Genomic DNA, 25695 nt, shown 5'->3' on the forward strand with positions numbered 1-25695 from the left:
ATTGTAGAGGAACCTCGTAAATTTTATTTCTTGTTTATTTATTCCACTGCACACACTGTTGATTTTACAACACATATAACATTTTTTTCGTTTTAAAACACATATAACATTTTTCTCATTTTAAAATTTTATATTTACGCAGTATATATGCTTCACCCAGTAATCTAAACAACAAAAAAATGATTTGGTCTTCTTTCACAAAGTAAAATCATGAGCAGTAATATCATTTTGCTATATTTTATTCTTCTCTTACCTTAGAAGTCATCAGTCTCTAATTTTAAACTTTAAAAAATAAAAAGTCGAACCTCTTACACACTCTCAAGGGTTTATCTCATATTTCTCTTCCATGCGTTTATTTATTTATTATATTTACACACACATAAGCGTGTGCTTCATCTAGTAGTGGTGGTAGTAATAATAATAATAACAATAATGATAATATACTAATAATAATAGAGAAAGGTACAAGGCAGCAGAGCATAGTTATATCCGTTACAATTGTTTGCCGCAGCAGAAACTTCTTAATATAGTTTGCATAACGCTAAAACTGACCCTACCAAAGGCCGAAACAAGTCAGGAGAAAGGTCATGGGGCTTCAGCAACATACAGCAGCTGCTTAAACCATCCATCAGCACAGCAGCCGGTAGTTGTAAACTGTTACTAGTGGCAATTACAAAATATAGTTGTCCCCTTCACCAACCGCCACCGCCGTCAGTTCCAGACCATCTGTTTCCAGATTGAGACTGTGTACTTTTTTTCGGTTCGGAACCCCATCCCGAATCTCCATCACCGGAACCTTTTTTCTTGGCGTCAGAACCCCATCCTGAAGTCCCATTATCAGCAGCACCGCCCCATGCATCATTTCCACTGGAGCCAGCTCCACCGCCCCAGCTACTGCCACCACCTCCACTCCCACTTCCACCAGCACCCCAACCACCAGGGAAAGCTTCCCTTCCAGGTGAGTTCTGGATCTTTGCACCTGGAAAATTGCCCAAACCATCATCCCCATCCTTGGAATCTGAACCCCACGCAGGAGCATCATAACCAGAATCCTGCCTCTCATTGCCAGTGCTATTTCCTCTGTTGTTATATGCTCCTCGACCACGACCACGACCACCATATGGTCTAGGTAGGCCGCTTGGATGCCCATCCCGACTACCACCATTTCTATGATCACTTCGACCTGTCAAGTTAAAACATTAAAAATAAGTCAATAGAAAATCGCAAGTCTCTTGACAAAGGAAGCAAGAATCAGATGGGACAAGAAGTATTAAGCGATGAATTCTATGAGTTTGGTGTCACTAAAGAAAGGATAAAACAAGACCAACATGACCAGTGCGTATTTGTACTACATCAAAGAGACATACAACAGAACCAAACACGCCATCAAAATTCCATCGAAGTGAGTACAATAGTAAAACAAAACACACAAAGCAATCAGCTGACTGAAGATGAGAACTAAAAAAATCCTAGCCATTTTCATATATGGCAGAGAACAATGAACATGTGTCCAAGTTTTCCACCCAGCCGGCCATATCATGCAGAAATAAGCCTCTGTTAAGGGTAGTCCCCATTACAAGAGTAGAATGAACGTTCCAGTCAAATTGTTCATGGTATGTGTGGAAACATGAAGACCAATTAAATTAGTAGCTTTTAATTCTTTATTTAGTATTGCAATTCTACTCAAAGGGCTTACAGACGCCTAAACTGCCAGGAAAAATGGCAACTATAATTCACAAGAAAACTAGAGGCAAATTTAATAGCACACATTGTATGTGGCCCAGATTCCAGTGTTTATAACGTGTTTCCTATTTTTCGAAGATAATTAATCCATCAGAGGTTCCAAAAGTCAAAAGCATCCCCGCCAGGAAAGACTTCGAAAGCTCTAGATCAGCTTCCAGCCAGCTTGCGTCACAGTAAAAGAAACAGGGATTTGTTTATATGCTAAAAACTATATAAGGTAGATCTTAGCAGCACTCAAGTGAAATCTAGAAAACAGTTAAACCCATGCAACCAAGCAAATTTTGATATTCATCAAACATAGAAGTTGAAAATCCATAGGCGATTTCTTTAAGTCGACATCACCTGTTCGTGAACTCGGTGTAGATGACCGATCCCCATCAAAAGACTGGCCTCTCCAACCACCCTCATTAGTTGATCCACCCCAGCCACTGCCCACAGATGCCCCTGAAGAACCCCCAGCTGCAGGGCTTCGCATCGGCACCATAGCAGCGACTGATCTAATAGATGGTCCTGACTCATGCTGAGGGTCATCAATATGGCGCTGAAAATATGCTAAAAGCCGATCAATGTCTTCAAACATCCTTTTTCTGAATTTGAATCCCTTTGGATATAGACCAACATACTCATGGTGTGGATTTGTACTCCGTATATAGGTCAGGATGAAAGTGCCTGGATGTTCATGCGATATCCCAAAAGAATAAACTATCCTCATAGGATACTCCAATTTCTCAATCTTCAAAAGTTCGTCGACTTCTTGTTTTGTTCCCTTCCTGAACTTGCGATAATTTAGAATTGCCTTCAAGTGAGCTACCAAGGGATCAACATAACGATCCATTACCTGCATTTAAGTTGGTCAACATGCACATCAGTATTCTGTTCTGTACTCACTTCCATAGTGTGCCATTACATTTCTATTCCTCAACATCAGGACACACCACCTTTATCTAGACAGAACAAGCATGTGATAAAAAATTTTGTCTCAGAACAAGACACGGATAAAAGTTCAAATATTTCTAAGAACCCTTTGTTAAGATTATATTGAGCTAGTTCAATATCTGAAACAACATTTCATGATGCAATATAGCACAAAATTTGTGATTTCTGTCCCAAACTCGTAACCATTAACGATTCAAGCATTACATATTGTATAAAAGGCAATTTCATTAGTTAACGAAATTTAGAAGAAAACAATTAACCTCCATTAGTAGTAAAGTGAGAGAAAAGTAAGACAACAAATATATCCTACTTTCTGACAAAAAATACTGACCTCATCCAAATCCTCAAAAGTGTCCTCCCCAATTTTCAAAGTCTTCCCAATGCGGAGTAAGCTCGTGATATCCTTATGATCCTTTCCACCTTCAACAATGTCTTTGTGAGCATATACTCCATCATAAACCTTGAGAGTCAAGGTTAAATACGAAGGCCCGCGGGAACTGGGACGAATGATACTTTCCCCAGGATCCTTATCAGACAAGAACTGTTAAACATTACAAATGACACCATTTTATAAGGTGAATGGTTCTGGGAATACCATGTAAATGAACAGTACATAATTCAAAGACCAACTGATCCACTACGAATACTAAGTAAATATAAAAATCTTAATATTCAAATTTGGTTAAACCTCCTTTAACTCCCAGAGGCTTACATGTTGATGCATAGTATAACACAAAGGCACATAGAACACATAATATAACATGATTTTGCATTAGTTAATATGACTAACAACCAATTACAGTTAAAAAATTCAAATCAACCTAACACATAAATATAAACATCAGATATCAAAAAAATAAAAAGCATTCTTAACAGCATACCTTCATTGCTTCATCTGCAGTTATATTTTGGAAGCGAGGATGAACAATCATCCTTGGCTTGAAATGCTTCTTTGCAAGCTCTTTCTCCTTATGAGCTTTATCTTGCTCACTCTGTAGGCTTCTTCGGTCTTCATGGTAATAGGTATCAAGATTCTGAGTGTTCTGATAACGGTTATTTCTCATCTCACTCTCTCTACAACTTAGGAAAACTTGATACCTATTCTTTTGAATGGATTTGATCTTGCAAGTGAGAATGTCGCCCTCATTCAGTCTGTCAGACAATTCCATATCTCTTGAATCATCTGAATAATCTTCTTTCATAAGCATGCCAGTTAATCCAGATTCAAGAGCACAGATTGCCCTCTGACCTTGCACCCTGCGAACTGTAGCCTGTACAATTCTACCTTCAGCAAGGGTATCCTCGGTTTCACCTGAAATCATATAGAATTCTTCATCCTGGCTTGGTTCTTCATATTGTTTACGCAAATCCTGAAAACCCTGTATTAATTCTCTCCTTATATCATAAAATGTTTGTATCTTATTCTCAAGCTTTTTACTTTTAGCATAAGCTTCAACATCAAGGTTTTTTAGATAACTAGGTCGATCCCGGACGTGTTCTATAGCCATCTCCAAATCCTCATCATCGTTGTTACCATCCACATCATAAACATCTTTGGCCAAGTCTTGCGCAATTATATAGTATTCTGGATGAATTCTCGTATCATCCAACAGATCAATATATTGGCTGCTGCTAGCAGCCAATCCACTCCGCCGAACACGTAAGAAACCGGATGCATTAACAAATACCTTTCTACCAAGCCCGTGTGGGTTCACCAAATCCTTTCGAGTAAATATTGCACCAGATCTTACCAATGATCTCTGCAAAGATGCCGCCTTTCTAGGTCCAAGCCCAGAAATGAATTGCAAAGGTGCAAATAACCATTCATGGCTTATAGCCAAATTGATATCAAGGCCTACCTGGTTCGTGACATCTACCATGACCTGTTCAACCATCACATACTTCTCATCTGGAGTGAGAAAGTTCTCAAAAGGATTGAGTTTCCAAGATAAGATTTCTCTTCCTGGTCCACAAAGTGTGGCAACCATTGCCAATGGATTTTGAAGATTACGCCCAAGAGCCACAGCCCTCTTGACAATTCCTGACAATATAAGAAAATAACATCAAGACATCTTTAAGAGAAAATAAGATATGAATTGGAGCGTGGGAAAAATTTATACCTTGTTGTGCAGGTAGCTGATCAGATGAAATCCGAGAATTTTCATACAGGCGGGCCAAAGATTCATCCCCATATACAATGCTTAAACCATCCATATCATGGCCAACATCTCTAGGATTTTCCTCCACCATCTTAAAAATTATCTGATAATGGCAAGAGTTGAACAAAATAAGCATCATGTGTAATATACGTAGATTTTGAAATAGGAAAAAAAAAAAGATGACAATCCATAGATGAATAACACATAGATCAAAAACAACAAAAGTAAACCCATCTCCCGACTTCATCAGACTAGTTGCACTAGGACGCTATATCAGTTAAAAGATATCAATACTATAGCAACACATACCTCATAAATATCATCTTTTAGGCGAACACAAGACAAGTTAACAGCTCCTAGGACGGCGACTTGTGGTTGATGATCAGTCATGAACTTCAGAACACGTTCTTGATCATTTTTCTTTCGTTGCTGATCATTAACATTATGAGAGCGTAAAGTGAGGGACCCCGTGTAAAGTACATCTAGAATCTCCCCAGATGAATCTAACATCACAAAAGTGGTTGCTGGCTTCCCAGGGCCCCAGCAGCAAGCCATAACCCTAGGTGCAGGTTCATCGTCCGAGCTATTATCATTTTCCTTCCTTTGGTATGGTCTCACTGAGACTTTATTCCACAAAACCTTTCCATATTCCATGAGTAACCAGTTTTTTGCTCTACTGGTCAACAGCGATCTTGCTTCTTTCTCCATTGAAGGAAGAAGAAAACTAAAAAGAGCATCCTGCAATATCAACTTCCGTTGCTCATTCCATAGTTGTGCAGACTTACTGACACCATCACTAAGATAGTACTCATTAAAGTCGCTGATCAACTTATTTAGTCTGTCGTCTGGCAACTTAATAGTAACCTGAAGAAGCTTCTCCTCCTCAGCCTTCTGGATAAGCAGCCATTGTGCATCCTCAAATTTATTTAATGGCTTTCTTTGCAACCACTTCACGCCAGAGAACTGATGAAAAGCATCTATTGCCGCATTTCCAGCAGGTGTGGGGCTTGTCGATAACTCAACGGTATCCAAGTAGTTGCATCGAACATACTTCCTGACACACGGCTCACAACTTATCTCAACAGCTGCCTGAAACAAGCCATAAAAGAACATCAGACAACTTACAAGAAAACATCATTTGAACGGGCATTTCTATAAACTACAAAACTGTTAATGCATACCATATGCCTAGCCCCTTTGAGCACAGCTTGAGGTGTCTCAAACATTGCACATGTGAAGTTCGACGCCATCTCCTCCGGTGTCTCCTTCGCATCCTCCAACTCATCCATTCTCTACAATCAAATGAACTATGAACCTCGTGTCTCTCTATTTAGACTAGACATTGAAAACTGGAAGACAAACCAGACTTACCATTTTTTCTAGAGATAATTGCAGTCCAAACTGCTCAGAGCTATAACCAAATTTGCTTGCAACTTCCCACAGGCCAGCCTTACTGCAGACACTGTAAAGAGATTTCCTCTTGGGCCTCTTATATTGTCCCTCATCCACTCCAGCCTCACCTGGAGGGAAATGCAAGTTAAACTTGGTGTCAACATCATCAACCTCTCTCTCCGATTCTGCAGCCTTGAGCGACTTCATGATTGACTCAAAAAGTTGTTGATTCAATGTAAGTCTGCTCTCATCATATATACGTCGGGATTCTTCCTCAAATCGCTTATTGTAGTAAGATTGCAAAGCACTTTTTCGTTTCTGAAGCAGCAGCCATTTTCTGTCTAAGTCCTGAATATTCCAAAGTACCTATGTAGAAAAAAGGAAACAGTTTCAACATATTGCTTGTTCATCTTCAATCTTATACCAACAACACATTTAGTAGTCAATGGCGAGTACCTTGTGCCACTTTAGCCCAGATGATTTCTCATTTTCATTCTGATTTACATCTTCCAATTCAAGATGTTCAGGATCTTTCAATAAACTAAGGCAATCCTCTTTCCGATACATAGCAATATAAGGAATCTGAAAACAAGTTGAGTATGACAGATTAATAGAATAAATTTCCGATAAATAAACAGAACTAGACAAACACTAATCAGAATACTAACGTCCAGCTTCTGCACATGATGCAAGTCCAAAAATCTGTTGATATCTTCCCTGCTTATAGAATTCGCCAAGCCTGGCTTGCTAAACAAAGGTATTGTACCACTTGCAATTTGATCATATATCCAGGTACTCTCATCGTCTATACTAATTCCATCCAGTGGAAAAGAACCAGTGCTTTCCTCGTATACCTACACAGAAACGAATAAAATACAGCTGATGTGACATGAAATCTGAAATTACAGTATATTAACAAAGGGCGAATGAAAAGAACCTGCACTCTTTCCGGAACATCAAGCTCCCGAATCTGGTCATCCTTCTCTGTCATATACTTTTCAGAAAGAATAATTGGTTCAAATTCATCCTCAAGCTTCCTTTCCCTCCATTCACTGGAATCCAAACCTTGCTTACGGAGCTGTAGTAATTCATCAACATCACCAAATATGTCATGAGCTTCCTGCAAAGCATCTGATGATACTCCTGGTGCCTGCCTGGACTTTTTTCTCTTAAGCTTCCTCTGTCTAAACAAGGAATTAACAACCAAAAAACAAAAGAGTCAATTATTCAAATTATTAGAAAATTCAGTTGAAAACAAAAACAAAAACAAAAAAGCTCAAGCACAGGCATGCGAACACAGCAGAGAAATACCTCACAAGAGTCCCAGTCTCATCAAACTCTTCATCAACTATAAAGTCTGCCATTTCATCCTCTTCACCAACTTCTCCATCATCTTCTGCTTCTTCTGGTTCCTCCTCTTCAACAATATCCTCAAATGGAGTACCTATAGGGTTATAGTTTATAAGCATTAACAATGAACCAAATTTTACTCTCATTATTCTACAAGTTGAGTTCTACACATGCATAGACAGATATACCTTCATCATGACCAAATAAGCTGCGCTCAAGTTTCTCCTCTGCAGTTCTTCCACCTTTACCACTACCATCAAACTCCTCCTCGTCAGAAAATTCACCAGGCTCCCCCACACCATGCCTCTGAGCTTTTTTCAGACGCTTAAATTTCCCCTGAAAAATGTTTGAACAAAAAAAAAAAAAGAAAACGAACACTCCAAATCATGAACTATTTACATTGAGTAAGAAAGAAACGCACAAGTTTCACATTAAAAAAAGATATAAGAAAATATGAACAATACTTACAGCCTTCCTTCGGGGTGCAATTACATTATTGTCCTCAAGGAGCTCATAGTCATCTTCATCAAGGACATACTCCTCTCTAGAAAAATAGAGAGGAAAAGAGGTTACAAAATGATAACTAACCCTCTGTTTAATGCTAAAAGAAGATGACGACAATGATGAATGCAACAATTGGCAGTGCATTTACCATCATCTGAAAACAGCAAGAAGAAAAACACTCTCATACCCAAAAAACTGATGCATTCTTTTCAGTGACCAATTAAAATAAATAATACTGTTGATCCAAGGTGGCATCCAAAACAAGCCAGAGTTTTTGTTTTTCTAACAATTTCACCACTAAAAGCTAGACTTTAAAAGAGATAATAGCTCAGAAGACAGAAAACTCACTTTTTCTTTCTTTTTTTCTTCCTCTGCCGCTCTTCATCACTGTCTGCTCTCTCTTCTTCCTCCTCTTGCTCCTCGTCTTCGTCTACATCATCTACTATAAAATCATCCTTCTCATATTCATCTGGCCCTTCTGGAAAATGAATAAATGATGATATGTTACATATTCAGCAAATCTAAAAAACACACTAAAATTGACTCTCCGTAGTACATGAACACCGTACAAATTTAAATACTACGACAGTATGGGAAAACATAACAAAATAAATGAACCATAAAATAAATATGGAAAAGAGGAAGTATAAGCAAATGATGAAGCATTGCAAAGACAATTCCAAGTGACATAAACGAGATGGCCAACTTGTACACAGGGGAAAAAATCGATAGAACTGCCACGAAACAATCATCAGTACATTGGACAGTTAAACGAACCAGTTGCTTTCCCTTTCCCACACATTTCTCCCATATATTTCATCAGAAAAAAAAAAAAAAAAAAGTCCAATCTTTTCAAACAAAAAGAAACCCTAGTTCGAGCAAGGAAACCCTAATCCAAACCTAATCCCACCATCGACACCCCCAACCACCAATTATTCACTATAGAACTGAAAAATTGAACCCCTAGCAAACAACCACATGCATTTAACAAACGGATGAAAAAAATTGAAGGCCGTACCTTCTTCCTCGTCCTCGTCCTCGTCGCCGCCGCCATCCTGGTCATCGACAGCATCGCCGTGAAGAGGTTCCCTGTCGTCCTCGTCGAGCTCGACCTCATCTGAACAGATTGAACCAAAAAAAGTATGAGAAAGGGCGTTAGGACTATGGTTAGGGCTAATTTTTACCCAAAAGGGAGGAGAGAAGTAGAAATGGAAATGCGGGTGGGTCACCTTCTTCGTCAGAGACAACAGCTTTGCCCATGGTTGTGGTGAAAGGAAGAGAGAGATTAAGGTTAGGGTTAGGGCAGCGAAGATTCAGTAGAAATGGAGAGGGAGAGTGGTGTTTTCCTTTTTTTGAGAGAGTCGGTCAGTCTCACAGGTCTTTCAAGTTCTGAGCACCAAGAAGAAATATGACTGAGTAGTCGTCACTTGCCTTGTGTTTGTCTGGCGTGCATACGTCTAAAGAGCAACTTCAGCGTTTCAAAGGCCCAGGGGGCAAAGTCATTATTGAATGGGACTTCATTTTACTTCTTACGCATTTTTTTAATTTTTAGCTCGGATATGATGAATTGAAGAAGATCAACAGACATAAATTATTAAGGGGTATGTGAAAAATAAAATATGATGTGTGGATAGCCCCTTATTGAATACCTCCGATGAACAGTAATTAACTTTTGCATTTTCATCCCTACACTGAATAGTCATAGTAATTAGGTAATAAAATATTAATATTTTTTATTTAATAATACAAAATAATTTTATTTGTAATTTTAGATAAGATTTTTAATCGTTCTCGTTACGCCACGTGTCATTATCCGATAAGACAATTTTTTGTGATAGATTTCGATAAGATATTTATCTAATACTCTCGTGCTATGTGTCGTTACCTTTTCAGAATCGATGAGGATAGATTTCCAATAAGATTTTTAACCAATCATATCACGCCACGTGTCACAATCTGAAGACAATCTTTGAGGATATATTTCGATCAAATTTTTACGAATAACAGCATGCCATATGACATTATCTACAACCTAATCATTTCTTTTTCCTCCATATAACCCACCATCCAAAACCAGAAATCACACACCAAAATCAAAATCTCTATCATTATTCATAGTTTTTTTGCTTCTTTCTTCACCAAAATCAAAATCTCTATCATTATTCATAGTTTCTGCTTCCTTCTTACAATGTCTTCTTCTTCAAGGATGTTGTGGGAAATCGAGGAGCAAGAGAAAGAATTGTTTAAGTAAGGGGAATAAATGTTCAATCCCCAGGTGGCCCAAAATGAGATGGAAGACAAAGACGATGATGAGCGTAGAATGAGAAATGACGAAGCAAGAAGCCAAAGAACCTCACATTCCCATCGAGTCATCCAAGTTGTGGCTCAGATCTACAGGCCCAGCCGTTCCGCAAACCTTGATAGAAGCAGACAACAATGAGGTACAGATCTCTTGGACAATTATTTTGTCTGTAATAGCGCATTTCCTGATACGTACTTTAGACGTTGTTTTACAATGGAACGACATTTGTTCAACAAAATCATGATTGTTGTTTGCAACCATGATTCTTACTTTGTGCCAAAGAATTATGCTTTTGGTGTTATAGGTCTCTTTCTTGAGCAAAAAATTATTGTGTCTTGCGGATGCTTGCATATGGAGCATCTGCAGACCAAGTGGATAAGATAACGAGGATGGGGAAATCAACCATTCTTAAGTCCCTGGTGAGGTTTTGCTTTACAATTGAATCTCTTTACACCGCAGAGTACCTCTGAAAACCTACTGAGATGGACTTGCAAAGGCTTCTAAAGAAGGACGAGATGCGAGGTTTTCCTAGGATGATTGGAAGCATCGACTATATGCACTAGACCTGGAAAATTTGTTCAAGTGCATGGCAAGGAGCTTATGGGGACAAAAAATGAGCAAAAAGTATCATTTAAGAGGCGGTGACATCACTTGATACATGGATTTGGCACACCTTTTTCGGTGTTCTAGGGATTCAAAACGACCTTAATGTCCTTACCCAATCCCCAATGTTCAATGATGTCCTGCAAGAAAAAGCACAAAGAGTTACGTATTGGGTCAACGGACATAAGTACCGCAGGCCATACTACCTAGCAGACGAAATTTACCCAAGGTGATCATCATTTGTCAAAACAGTGCCACATCTACGAAGTGCAAAGGAAAAACACTTTGCAAGCTGTCAAAAATGGTGTAGGAAGGATGTAAAGCGTTGTTTTGGTATCCTCCAAGCTTGTTGGGCGATTGTCTAGGATGCTGTTAGAATGTTTGATTTAGAGTCGCTTCAATCCATCATGATGACGTGCATCATTCTTCACAACATGATTGTGGAAGATGAGTACAATTATGATTTTGTTGATGAATATTAACCAGACACAATGAACAATTCCATAACACAAATATATTGTGCTCATGACGCCACTGAAGAACCCGTGCAACACGAGCCATTACAAAGGGATAGACGTTACAATGAAAGGTTCATTCAATGATATACTACGATTCAGGACCCAGATATGCACAATGCCTATCAAATTGACTTGATAAAGCACTAGTGGAAATTGAAACAAGCTTAAGAAACTTAAGTTCATTTAGTGTGTTTTTTTTTATTTGGTGTGTTTATTTAATTTTATTTGGTGTGTTTTTTAAGTTCATTTAATGAGTTTTTTTTTATTTGGTGTGTTTGTAATTTTATTTGGTATGTTTATGTAATTTTATTTGGTGTGTTTATGTCCTTTGAATAAAGATTTTCTTAGTTTAAATAAATTACCAAATTAAATAAATATACTCTTAGTTTAAATAAAGTACTAAATTCAATAAATTGGAAACAATATAAAGTACTTTATTCAATAAATAAGAAATTACAACCCAAAGTGATTGGAAAATTATGGGCTCCGATTACAAACAAAGTGATTGGAAAATTATGGGCTTGTGAATGGAAAATCATCACCTCATCAATTTGTGGTGCTAGGATCATCTTTTCTTGTCGTGCGAGGATCATCTCCTCTTGGTCTCGTCCTTCGCACCACGTCCGCTTTCTTTGAATTCCAAAAAAATTCAGAATTCGGAGACTTCCCTTCTAAAGGTGTGTTCATAATGTCACGATCTTGTTGAGCCATTCTTTCTTCTCTAATCTCTTCCCTCTCTTGCCTAAGTAGCTCTGTTTCTCCCTCATTAGCTTGAAATAATCTCTCAATAGTTGCAACTTTTGCCTCCTCTCTAGCCTTATCAGCCTCAAATTTAGCCATTTCCCACGCCAAAGTCAATTGACCTTGGCGAGCAAGTTCTTCCATATATTTTGCATAATCATTCTTGGAAGCACTTCATTTTCTCTTTGAAGCCTTCTTACCTTAAGGCCTAATTGGATAATGGGTCAACCTCGACGCTTGTTCAATGGGGTGTTTCCAACACTTCTTTTGCGTCATCTTTATGAACATGCGAGGCATGATCGGGCGTAGAGTGTAAAGGGGTGCTATTCATGACAACTTCTGGACCGACAGGCACAACTCTGAATTTAGGACGAACTTTGACAATATTCCAACATTCTCACCGATTGAATGATTTGTTTTTGCTTTTGGTTTTGGCATTATACCAAGTTTGTGCTTGAAGTGTCTACACAATGCGAGAGAAGAAATAATTATAATCAAAGTAGCTAATGTAAATTTGGGTATAGTACAAACAAATAAATAATATATTGTTACATGATCTGCTAAATTTTCCCCACTTCGAAGATTACTACTTGTTTGTGCCAAGGCATCTCTCCACATACTAAACGACTGGCTGAGTATTCTTCAACGACTGGACATCGATTCTTTGGTTCTTTTCCCACCAATTTTCTCAAGATAATTGGTATGAATAAGACTCCACATTTCTCGCAACTGCATCTCATTACCCATAATCGGATCATGAGTAACTTTAACCCAACTAGAACACAACGTAACATCTTCAATAAGTGTCCAATTCGTACCTACATCATTGGTCATTTTGTTGGAACACAATTGGATTGAAACTTTGAGAGAAAGATAGGAATGTGGTTGAAAGTATATGAGAAAATATGAAATTGTGGTGTAAGGTAGAAGATAATGAGAAGGTATTTATAGAAAAGTAAAATCTTTTTTTTTTAATTTTTCAAATTTTTTTTTCGGATTTTTTATTAATTTTTTATTCACATACTTAATTTCTACCGTTGGATTAAAAAAATTTTGAAATCTAACCCTCCAGATTGTGCCACGTGGCACAATGGTAATATTTTAGTTTTTTTATTGTTAATTCTTTTTTTTTTAATTTATAAAGGCGAATAACGTGGACTGTTGATCTCAAATCCAATGGCTAAAATTAATGAAGGTTTGATTTTTTTTTTACTATTGGAAATCCAACAGTCCATAAAAAGTAACCGTTGAAATCCAACGGACGCGAAAAAGCCACGTGTCCCAGCCAATGGTAACATTTCAGATTCTATGTTGAGGGGCCCCATGTCTGAAAACCTCTATGGGACGCGCCCCCATGCGCACTTGAAGTGCACGCGCCTAATGCAAAAAAAATCTGAAATGTGGCTGACGTCGCCTTAACGTCAGCGTTGCATCACCTCCACCTCGGGCTCTCGGGCCACCGATTCGTGTCGGGCCTCTCGCTCGAGCCCCTTCCTACGCTGAAGCCTGCATGGGCTGGAGTTCATTGCCCCAACAATTTGGTCCTATGCAATCCACGATCCATCGGGCTAAAGCCCCCCGCTAGACTTGCTCTAAATAAGAGAGACTCGAGATCCTCTTTGGATTTGTGTCCCGAACCATACATTTTAAGTCATGTAGTTTTTATTAGTGAGAAACTTTATTGTATCGAGAATACGGCTAAGCACATAATGTTTCATAATATAAATGGTTGAATTCTTAAAAAAAAGTTTCAAAAATCTTATATTATGACAATTGGTATACGGGTTGTATTCTTGCGACACATTGGAAAATCTCTCCTCATCAGCCCCTTGTACTAGCCCACCTCACGTAAATCAAAGGTAAGGAATTTACTGTTCTTGATTATAAATAAAGGCACAATGAGAGTGAGAAATCACTCTTAGAATTCACTTAATTCTCTATATTCCTTGTCGCACCCTCTCTCTCTCCATCTCTCTCTAACTCTTTATTCAAATAGGGTTTGAAATGTTATAAGCACATTCTTGACATTGTGCTAAAGAGAGTTTGTCAATCTTTAATCAAGGGAGTATTACGTTTCAGTCATTCTTATTATGATCGACTTTTTATTTATTAAATTAATGTACTTTTATTTATTCAATTTATTTTTTATGTGTTGAGCGTGATACCATGCATTGTAGATGAAATCCCGAATGTGGGAGACGAACGTTCTACAAATTGCATTCAAAGGCTTTATTTCTAGTCAATTAGTTTCTTCTAAAACACAGACTTGATATCTTATTAGCCATGTTTGCATGAAAACATTCACTATAAGACATTAACCCCCAATCTATTATCTCATAATTTTACTATTACATATTGCATATATATATATATATATATATATATATATATATAAGCATGTGTCATGCATATGCAATTAATATTCCATATAGACAAGATCACACCACATGCAAGTGAAAACATGGAAAAAGTAAAAAAATGAAAATGCTAGGGTTTTCTCAAGAATGGTGGAGGAGCCGACGGCACAAAAGGTTGAGTATCCTGATTCCAATTCAGCTATGGCCCTTTATTCTTGTTTTAGTTTGCAAGTTAGCTAATATAGTTGTCTAATTAACATATAGGAAGTTCATTAGGGACAGGATAAGTAGTGTTGTTTATTTAGGGTTTGGGGTTTTTCTATTAGTTTTAGCTTTTAGTGCGTTGGGGGGTGGCTGTAACATCCCACATCGCTCAGGGGAGTGATCTTTAAATGTATATTCCCATCCTTACCTAGCACGAGGCCTTTTGGGAGCTAACTAGCTTTGGGTTCTGTATGAACTCCGAAGTTAAGCGAGAAGGAGGCTAGAACACTCCCAGGATGGGTGACCCATTGGGAAGTTGCTCGTGAGTTCCCAAAAACAAAACCGTGAGGGAATGGTAAGCCCAAAGCAGACAATATCATGCTACGGTAGTGGAGCGGGCCCAGAATGTGGTGGACCCCGGGCCAAGATGTGACAATTTGGTATTAGAGCCAATCCCTAGTCGGAAGTGTGCCGACGAGGACGTCGGGCCCTTAAGAGGGGTGGATTGTAACATCCCACATCGCCCATGGGAGTGATCCTTAAATGTATATTCTCATCCCTACCTAGCACGAGGCTTTTTGGGAGCTCACTGGTTTTGGGTTCCGTAAGAACTCTTAAGTTAAGCGAGAAGGAGGCCAGAGCACTCCCAAGATGGGTGACCCACTGGGAAGTTGCTCGTGAGTTCCCAAAAATAAAACCGTGAAGGAATGGTAAGCCCAAAATTGACAATATCATGCTACGGTAGTGAAGCGGGCCCGGGATGCGGTGGACCCCGGGTCGGGATTGTTGGAAATGTGCCCTAAAACCAATCATATGATGATACTTTACAGACATTTCACATGTTAAACTAATCTAGTTTAATATCAAGGGCAAAGATTATTGTTTTAAGCCGTCTCATATAAATGTTATATGCTTAAACGATAAGTCCAAGGAATATGTAATTAGGAGAATGTAATTAAAGAAGTTAGATTCATAGGACCATTCTCTTTCGTATACATATCTTAAACGTTCTTGATCACAGGATTGCCAATTGGGTATTGACACTCCGTTAAGATCAGTACGTGTTGTGTCTTCTCTCAGGGAGAGTGATTGGTCTCAACTCATTGGTGTGATTGACACCAAGACAAGCATGTAGGTGCTCAATAGAGAATGAGTCCACTGAACACGATCAACGAGGAGTTCTCATACTCATGTCACATGAGAACTCATGGTTGGGATAATGCAAAGTAGTCATTTGACCTGAGGCATCATAGCTGTTTTGTGGTTAAGTCCTTGATCTTTGACTATGTCAAAGCCACTCTGTCAGAGGTGTCCACGGCATAGTTTGGGTTAATCCACTTAGCCATGGAGGCAAGTGAATGCGCAACAAGGGATCTCTAACCTTCAAACTGTTTGAGGGAGAATACTCTATGATATGATTAAGAATCTCTGGCCAGAGTATGAATGAGATTTAGGAAGTCGTTCCAAATCACATTCAAAGTAATCATATAAGTAAATGAATCACATTGGATAGTAGACATGAATAAACTATCAAACCAAACAATGTGGTCAAGAGTATTGTATTAGAGAAAGACCGTATTGCATTGTAATCCTAAACTGAATAGGTTCTCCACTCTTCTGATTAGCTTGGGTAATGATAGGAGCATATTTATGCGACTTAGTATGTTTGTTTTCGTGCATTTATGTTCTTAGTTCTTAGTTATGTTAGTAGTTTAAGCCATTTTTGTGTGTTTGTAGGTTCTATGGGCCAAGGATGCAAGAAGATGCATTTTGGAGCATTTTGGAGCATTTTTGGGCCAAGATTGGATGGTGCAAACATGGAGACATGAGGATGGACGAATTTGAAGTCAAATGAGGCTAGGAACATGCTAAAAATGTGGTGAAACAAATACAAAGTGCAAAAAGGGATAGGTTTCTAGAAGGATTGGCCAAAACTTCACTCAAAAACCTCAATGCCGTGGCTTTTACTTCAAAGCAACCAGAAATTTGAGTGGATGATGCAATGCTTAACTCACTATGACATGTGAGTGGATGATGCACTGCTTAACTCACCATGACATGTGAGTGGATGATGCAATGCTTAGCTCACCATGACATGTGAGTGGATGACTCAAAACCTACCCCAACAACAATTCTCCACCATTGCCGTGAGTTTACCTACCCATTCCACCAGAAATTTGTGCTTAAACAAGTCCATCCTCTCCCTATAAATACCATGCAGCAACCTCATTCAATTCATCCAGAAATTAACCATTCTCCAAGCCTTTCCTTGCCTCTCCTACATATCTAAACCCCTTCCCATCCATTCCTCCAAATAACCAACCCTTCAACATCATTCCAACCTTGTTGTTGCGGCAAGGAGAAGGAGAAAAGTCCTTGGACGCGCTTGCTATCCAACATGGATCGTTGGAACGTTTAGGTGCTTTCTTCTCTTTGTTTTCCAATGTTTAAATTTGTTTATCTTTGTTTTGTAATAATGAGGAACTAAACCCCCCTTGGCTAGGGGGGGATTCGAAACCATGTTAATGCTTGCAATATGATTTGATTACTTTTAATTGCGTTTCATAAGTTATGAATTCGATTTACTTATCTATTTGATTGATAACATGTTTATGTATGTTGATTAGGGATGCATACTTAGTTTGCATGCATAAATATGATGCTAGAGTATAAGGGAATTTCACCTAATCGTTATGAACTTATATTCATAAGTAGTAAAAGTCGCTAGTCACGATTGTGTTAAGTAAATCCTTGGCAAGAGTAACATGCGTATTCCATAGTTATGAATGCCTCGTCAATGCTTATGATTTCCATTGAACTTAATGATCTTTGATATGTGTCTCTATCATGCGTATTCCATAGTTAGGGTCCTTGATAAGAATAATTTGGTTGTAATGCGTATTCCATTCAATTCAATGAACCTAGGGAAATCTGAGAATTAATTTATGCAATTCATGGTTAATTTGGGGCGTTGAGAATTAATAAGTTATTGAAATGCAATTGGAAATCATTTTGTATGCAAGCAAGACATGTGTGGAGAAGAACCCCTTAGCTAGCCTTCCATTATCCATTCAACCCAAAATTGTTTAAAATCTATTTAAGTTTTTAGTTTATTCGTTTTTACTTTCAACTTCACCAAACTCAAATCCCCCTTTTACTTTCTTGTTTTAAAATCTTTTGTTTACATTTTTAACTTTGTTTCTTTTTGTTTTTGAGTCAGTTTAGAGGTTTTAGCAAGCCCTCCTAATCCCCGGTTTAGAACGATCCCTACTTACATACTTTGCTACAATTGTCAAAAGAGGGTTTAATTTGTGTGTCAAGTAATTCTCACATCAAATTTTGGCGCCGTTGCCGGGGAATTAGCAACTTTGCTAAATCCCCATTGTTTCTTTTTATTTTCTTTTTTTTTGTGTGTTTTAATTTTAGTTTTAATTTTATTTGATTTTGTTTATTTCAGGTATTAGTTTATGACTCGTAGTTCTCAACCAGTTCGTGCACATATATCGGAGTTTGACGACAATTTTGAACGAACTTTGAGAAGGAAAAGGAAAGTACCAGAACCTAGTCCACCTAGTTCTAGTTCTGAATCTGAATTTGAAGAAAAGGAGGAGGCAGAAAAAGACATAGAGGTGGACAATCGAACAATCAAAGAACTTTCAGCTTCGGGATTGGACAATGCCGCACCTCTATGCATCCAATACCTCGCAGCAGCCCAAGGAAAGACAGAAGAATTTGAATTGAAGTCAAGCTTGTTACACCACATTCCGAAGTACCATGGGTTGTCCATGGAAGATCCTAACAAACACTTGAAAGAATTCGAGGTGGTGTGTTCGAGCATGACCCCCGTCAATGTCGATGGGAGTATTTTGAAGATGAAAGCCTTCCCTTTTTCTCTCTTGGAAAAGGCGAAGGATTGGTTGTACGAATTGGCGCCCGGAACCGTCACATCATGGGAAAGCATGAAACGGGCCTTCTTGGAGAAGTTTTTCCCAACTTCTCGAGTCATCCTCCTACGGAAAAGGATAAGTGGAATTCAACAAGAGGAAGGTGAATCTTTTCCTACTTATTATGAACGTTTTAAATCTCTTGTTGCTTCTTGTCCACATCATCAGATGAATGAGGAACTTCTTTTGCAATACTTCTACGAGGGGCTACTACCTATCGAACGTCAAATGCTAGATGCCTCGGCGGGTGGAGCCTTGGTGGACAAGACCCCCACGGCAGCAAAGACTTTAATTTCCAACCGTGCGTTGAATGCTCAACAATACGAAGGCGTTGGACAAAGGAGTAACCCACGACCACATCAAGTCAATGAGGTAAGTGCCATAACCGAACTTCAAAATCAAATGGCTAACCTTACTACTTTGCTTTCTCAGGTAGTGGAAGGTCCAAAAGTGCAAAACGTGGCAGCTTGTGGCGTGTGTTCCATGCAAGGCCACCTTACGGACAAGTGCCCACAGTTGATAGAAAATGGAGGGTGGGAGACCCTCAATGCCGTGGGATTTGGCAACCAATACCAACCAAGGAATGACCCCTTTTCCAATACTTACAATCCCGGTTGGCGTGATCATCCAAATTTCAAATGGCGAGAACCCCAACAAGGCCAACAACAAAGCGGATTTAGGCAACAACCCCCGGGTTTCTATCAAAAGCCGTTTGCACCAACTCAACCCCAAGCACAACCTGCCCAAAAATCAGGTTCGTCTATTGATAATGATCAAAATTTTAATTTACTAACTTCTATGGCGCAGGGAATGCAAAATAGGGACAAAAAGGTGGACGAGTTGGAGAAACAAGTAGGGCAAATTGCTGAGTTCATAGGGCAGTTTCGAGAGCAAGGCAGGTTGCCTAGCTCAACCATTGCAAATCCAAAAGGAGGCTTTGAATCTGCCAAGGCAATCATGTTAAGAAGCGGAAAACAAGTTGGAACAGCCCCACCACCATCCAAATCAGCCCCAAACAAGGTGGAGGAAGTGATAATTGAAGAGGAGGAACAAGGGTTGGCCACGGCAAGGAAAGAGGTTCCTTTGCCGCAAGTCTCCATGGCTCCTAAGCCATCCAATCTGCCAAATAAAGGTACAACTGAGTCCAATTCCATTCCTACTAATGATTTTCCTTTGAATGTCCCCTTTCCTAGTAGGTTCAAGCAAACAAAGAAAGAAGAAGCTGAAAAGGACATTCTAGAGACGTTCCGGAAAGTTCAAGTCAACATTCCCCTTTTGGACGCCATCAAGCAAGTCCCGAGGTACGCCAAGTTCTTAAAGGAACTTTGCACCACAAGAAAGAGGATTTCGAACAAAGAGGTGGTTCAAGTAAGTGAAAATGTCTCTGCTGTGTTACAAAGGAAATTACCTCCTAAATGCAAAGATCCGGGAAGTTTTACAATTCCATGTGTTATAGGCAATACCAAATTTGAACATGCTATGTTAGATCTAGGAGCCTCAATTAACGTCATGCCATACTCAATTTATGCATCAATGAACTTAGGAGAACTTAAAAACGATGGTGTTATAATTCAATTAGCCGATCGTTCTAATGCATATCCGAAAGGAGTTTTGGAGGATGTATTGGTGCAGGTGGATAACTTGATATTTCCAGCGGATTTCTACGTTTTAGAGATGGAGGACTCACCAAATGTCACCCCATTGCCGATTCTACTTGGGAGGCCATTCATGAAAACAGCACGCACCAAGATCGATGTGTTCAAAGGGACGTTGACAATGGAATTTGATGGGGAGATTATTAACTTTAACATTTCTGAAGCTATGAAATTTCCTAAAGATGATCATTCTTGTTTTTCTATTGATATATTGGATGAATTGGCGCAGGATTATCTTGATATGTTGGAAGACGATCCACTCGAAACGACAATTGCACAAGGATTTGGCACAAAACCCAACATGGCCGTACCAAATGATGAACATGCCGAGCTTGTGGCTGCCTTGGAATCATTGCCAAAACATCATGGTAAGCCGTCTAACCCAATTCCAATTCCCGTTTCCACTAATACGTTGTTACCTTCTGTGATTCAGGCCCCCATTCTTGAGCTTAAACCGTTGCCGGATCATTTAAAGTATGCATTCTTGGGAGAGGAAGAGACGTTGCCCATCATTGTTTCTTCATCACTCACGGCATTAGAGGAAGAAAAGTTGATTCGGGTGTTGAAAGAGCACAAAACAGCCATCGGATGGACATTGGCCGATATTAAGGGAATTAGCCCTACAACGTGCATGCATCGCATCTTTCTAGAGGAGGGGGCTAAACCAACTCGAGAGGCTCAACGCCGACTCAACCCTTCAATGATGGAAGTCGTGAAAAATGAGATTATAAAGCTTCTCGATTGTGGGGTGATTTATCCAATTTCGGATAGCCGTTGGGTCTCACCGGTTCAAGTTGTCCCAAAGAAGTCCGGAGTCACTGTGGTGAAGAATGCCGAGGACGAGCTTGTGCCAACCCGCATTCAAACAGGTTGGAGAGTATGCATTGACTATAGGAAGCTCAACAACACCACAAGGAAGGACCACTTTCCACTACCATTCATCGATCAAATGCTAGAAAGGTTAGCCGGTCATTCTTTTTATTGTTTTCTTGACGGTTATTCGGGATATAATCAAATTGTCATAGCTCCGGAAGACCAAGAAAAGACCACCTTCACGTGCCCATTTGGTACTTTTGCTTACCGCCGCATGCCATTCGGTTTATGCAATGCACCAGCCACGTTCCAACGATGCATGGTAAGTATTTTTTCAGATTTTATTGAGAAGATTATTGAGGTATTCATTGATGATTTTAGTGTCTTTGGCGATTCGTTTGATGGTTGCTTGGAAAATCTCACATTAATCTTAAAACGATGCATGGAAACTAACCTCATTTTAAATTGGGAAAAGTGTCACTTTATGGTAAAACAAGGCATAGTTTTAGGGCATATTATCTCTGAAAACGGCATTGAGGTGGATAAATCCAAAATAGATCTAGTACGTCACTTACCCTCTCCGACTTCGGTTAAAGAGGTTCGTTCGTTTCTTGGTCATGCAGGATTTTATCGTAGGTTTATCAAAGATTTTTCGAAGATAGCACAACCTCTTTGCCGTCTCCTACAAAAAGAAGTGGCGTTTGAATTCACCAAGGAGTGCACGGCATCATTCAATCAACTCAAGGTGTTGTTAACCACGGCACCCATCATTGTTCCACCAGATTGGAGCCTACCTTTCGAGCTTATGTGCGATGCGTCCGACTACGCTTTAGGGGCTGTTTTGGGACAAAGGAAGGACAAAAAGCCACACGTCATCTACTATGCCTCACGGACGTTGAATGATGCACAATTGAACTATTCCACTACAGAAAAAGAACTTTTTGCCGTTGTTTTTGCTTTAGATAAGTTTAGATCATATCTAATTGGTACTAAAGTAATTGTTTTCACTGACCATGCAGCATTGAAATACTTGCTCACCAAAAAGGAGGCCAAGCCACGGCTAATTCGGTGGATGTTGCTACTTCAAGAGTTCGACATAGAGATTCGTGACAAGAAGGGAAGTGAGAACGTAGTGGCTGACCACTTGAGTCGAATGGTGCATAATGAGGAGGCTTTGCCGATTTTGGAGACATTCCCCGATGAACAATTGATGTCCATAAAGGTTAGTGAGCCTTGGTATGCTGATTTGGTGAACTTTTTGGTGACAAAACGAATTCCAAGCACTTACACTAGGCACCAACGTGATAAACTTAGGCATGATGCACGGTTTTATGTGTGGTATGATCCATATTTGTGGAAATTTTGCCCGGATCAAATTGTTCGTCGTTGTGTGCTTGATTTTGAATTTCGTTCAATTTTAAGTTTTTGTCACACATATGCATGTGGTGGGCACTTTGGCACACAAAGAACTGCCCTTAAGGTATTACAATGTGGATTTTATTGGCCTAGTATTTTTAAGGATGCTAGAACTTTTTGCTTAACATGTGATAAATGCCAACGAATGGGTAACATTGGTGCTAGGGACCAAATGCCGCAGGTTTCTATCCTAAATGTTGAAATTTTCGATGTTTGGGGTATTGATTTCATGGGTCCCTTTCCTTCTTCGTATGGTTTTATATATATTTTGCTTGCGGTTGATTATGTGTCAAAGTGGGTGGAAGCAAAGGCCACCCGGACTAATGATTCTAAAGTGGTTGCAGATTTTATTAGAACTAACATTTTTGCAAGGTTTGGCATGCCACGAGTGATCATTAGTGATGGAGGGTCACACTTTTGCAACCGGACCATTGAGGCGTTATTGAGGAAATACAATGTCAATCATAAGGTTTCTACGCCTTATCATCCTCAAACTAATGGCCAAGCCGAGGTTTCCAACCGTGAGATCAAGCAAATCCTAGAGAAGACCGTTGGGCCAACAAGGAAGGATTGGAGTTTACGGTTAGATGATGCACTTTGGGCGTATCGTACGGCGTACAAGACACCCATTGGAATGTCCCCCTTTCGGCTTGTCTATGGCAAACCGTGCCATCTCCCCGTTGAGTTGGAGCACAAAGCTCATTGGGCCGTCAAGAAGTTTAACATGAACCTCGATGAAGCGGGAAGTCACCGGAAGTTCCAATTGAATGAGCTTGATGAGATACGGCACGAGGCATACGAGAACGCATGCATTTACAAGGAAAAGACCAAGGCGTTCCATGATAAGATGATTAGAGGCAAAACGTTCGCAATTGGGCAGAAAGTGCTATTGTTCAATTCCCGTTTACGTTTGTTTCCCGGTAAGTTACGTTCCAAGTGGATTTGACCTTTTGTTATTACTAATGTTTTTATTCATGGTGCAGTCCAAATCCAAAGCTTGAAAACAGGACATGAATTCAAGGTAAACGGGCATCGTTTGAAGCCATACTACGAGAACTTTGAGGAGCATACCGTGGATGACATTCCCTTGCATGCCGTGGACTCCATTGAGGAGTGAAGGGGTTCTTCGTCCGGCTGTACGACGTTAAAGCAAGCGCTACTTGGGAGGCAACCTATGCATGCAACAAAGGAAGACATAGAGAGCACTCCAAATTCCAGATTTGCGTTCCTAAACCCTTCTCTTTGTTGTTGTTTTCATTTATGCCATGTTAAAATTGCTTAGTTGCTGTTTTGTTTGTTTGTTTGTTATTTGTGTTAGTCTATGCTTGAAACATTGAGGACAATGTTTGATTTAAGTATGGGGGGGGATAACCAAAGTGTTTTGATGCAAATTTGTAGGGTTTTCTCACTCATAATTTCTAATGTTGTTTTTCACTGTTTTTTAAGCCTTTTTAAGCTGTTTTGGTATGTTTTAGTGTGTTTTAAGTCAAAAGTCCGAAAATCCCATAAAAATTTGAAAAATTGTTTTAAAAAAAAATAAAAATAAAAAAAAAAAAACCCAAAAAGAGTTGTTTTTGTGTGTTTGTTTGTGTCTTAGGGTACCTTCCAACACAATGATGAGGATTCGGTTTTTAATTGCATGACTGTTAAAGAAAGTTATAAACATGGATGGAAGTTTGATATGCTCTTGATTTATGCTTGGTTATAGTTATAGTTTACGAATTCACATGTAATCACAAAGAAAAAAATCAGTTTTTGTAACATGCTTGAAGGAAGGAACTCAAACTAACACTACAACCTTGAGAGACTTGAGCCTAATACGTTCTTTGGAGAGTTATTAATCTGTGCATTTTTTGTTTTCTAAAGTCGTTGCATGATCTCATCATTCTTTGCTTGGTTGCTACTTAGAAGGCATTTCATCATTTAAGTTCCAAATACTAGAACTTATGCCCGTTCCATTCAAAGCATGACATTGATTTGCATAACACATATTCAAGATGAAGTTGTGTAGTGAACTAGAGCCAAAAAGCTTATCCCGTGCATATTTGTTTAAGTTTAACCCCGTTGAGCCTTGTTTAGCCTGTTTTCTTTGTTAAACCACATTTCCCTTACCTAGCCTAGATTAGGACTATCCATACCCTTGTTTTTAAAGCATAATGAAGCATGACTTAAAATGAATTCCTTTTGATTGTCCTTATGCAGAAAACAAGTGTGGGGGAATGAGATTTTTGTGTTTAGTGTGCCAAAAGAAAGTAATAAGGCACGGGTTAGAAAAGAAAAAGAAAAAAAAAAGAATAGAAAAAGTGTTGAAAAGAAAAGAAAAAGAGTTTGAAATAAGTGAGGAAAGGCTCACAAGTGTTGTTTGTTGTAGAAAGGGTCCAAAAAGTTGAAATCGGCCCTAAAAAGTTGAATGAATAACCCCATTGTGTTTAAAGTTAGTTGCTGCATTCAAAGGGAATTCTAAGCATCAATTTCATTACTTTGCTTATTATGCTTTAAAAACGTTTGTTTCCTTACCTTTCATTGTTAGCCAATCACCCCTAACCCCGTTACAACCCTTAACTTCAATCTTGAGTGTTATGTGTTTCAATATGTGGAGTTTGGGATTGGTACGAGCATATGGTGTTCCTGGTTCTCGCATCTAAGTAGTAGCATTCCAGTCATGAGATCATATCTATACATGCTTAATAACTCCAGAAATTGCTTTCTTTGCTATAAACATATGTGAGTGTTCGTTTTCATGTTTACATCAATCTTCTCACATACACCTAGTGTAGGGTGTGTAGTCAGAAAATCGGAATGAAAATAAGAGTGTATCTTGTAAGGAATTGAGCAGATTCTCTAAGGCATGTTACTACATTCAAAACATAGTTTTAATTGGTTATATGTGAACTAGTATGTGGTGACTATAATTAAGTATGTGCTAAAGGGTGGGGAAGGCCAAAATATGTGGTTATGATGATCTTTTGCATGTCATGTTGCATTGAAAATCCCTAAGGTAAATATTGGAAGGTTCAGGTTTTGTTTTGTTCTTATGTTTTGTTTCTTTGTTTTGCTC

General features: G+C 39.0%; 2 protein-coding genes across 3 annotated transcripts in view; one reads left to right on the forward strand and one right to left on the reverse strand.

Moving 5' to 3' along the window:
• The window catches only part of LOC126592041 (uncharacterized), a 79916-nt gene that overhangs the window by 12023 nt on the left and 42198 nt on the right, over window positions 1-25695 (forward strand). The window lies entirely within an intron of this gene.
• Window positions 422-9508, reverse strand: LOC126592031 (transcription elongation factor SPT6 homolog). Of its 2 annotated transcripts, none has more exons than XM_050257784.1 (17): window positions 9314-9508; window positions 9103-9201; window positions 8433-8559; window positions 8049-8124; window positions 7769-7916; window positions 7542-7674; window positions 7168-7414; window positions 6899-7084; window positions 6687-6812; window positions 6210-6596; window positions 6020-6130; window positions 5148-5927; window positions 4800-4941; window positions 3561-4720; window positions 3011-3220; window positions 2086-2581; window positions 422-1183 (listed from the first exon to the last, which is right to left on the reverse strand). In XM_050257784.1, the coding sequence occupies exons 1-17, from the start codon at window positions 9342-9344 to the stop codon at window positions 693-695; spliced, it is 4950 nt and encodes a 1649-aa protein (XP_050113741.1). In that variant the 5' UTR covers window positions 9345-9508; the 3' UTR covers window positions 422-692. The 2 variants fall into 2 exon arrangements, with proteins under 2 accessions (XP_050113741.1, XP_050113740.1); XM_050257783.1 differs by having other exon boundaries at window positions 8433-8562.

This window comes from Malus sylvestris, chromosome 12 (genome assembly GCF_916048215.2).
Source record: "Malus sylvestris chromosome 12, drMalSylv7.2, whole genome shotgun sequence".
Lineage (NCBI taxonomy): Eukaryota > Viridiplantae > Streptophyta > Magnoliopsida > Rosales > Rosaceae > Malus > Malus sylvestris.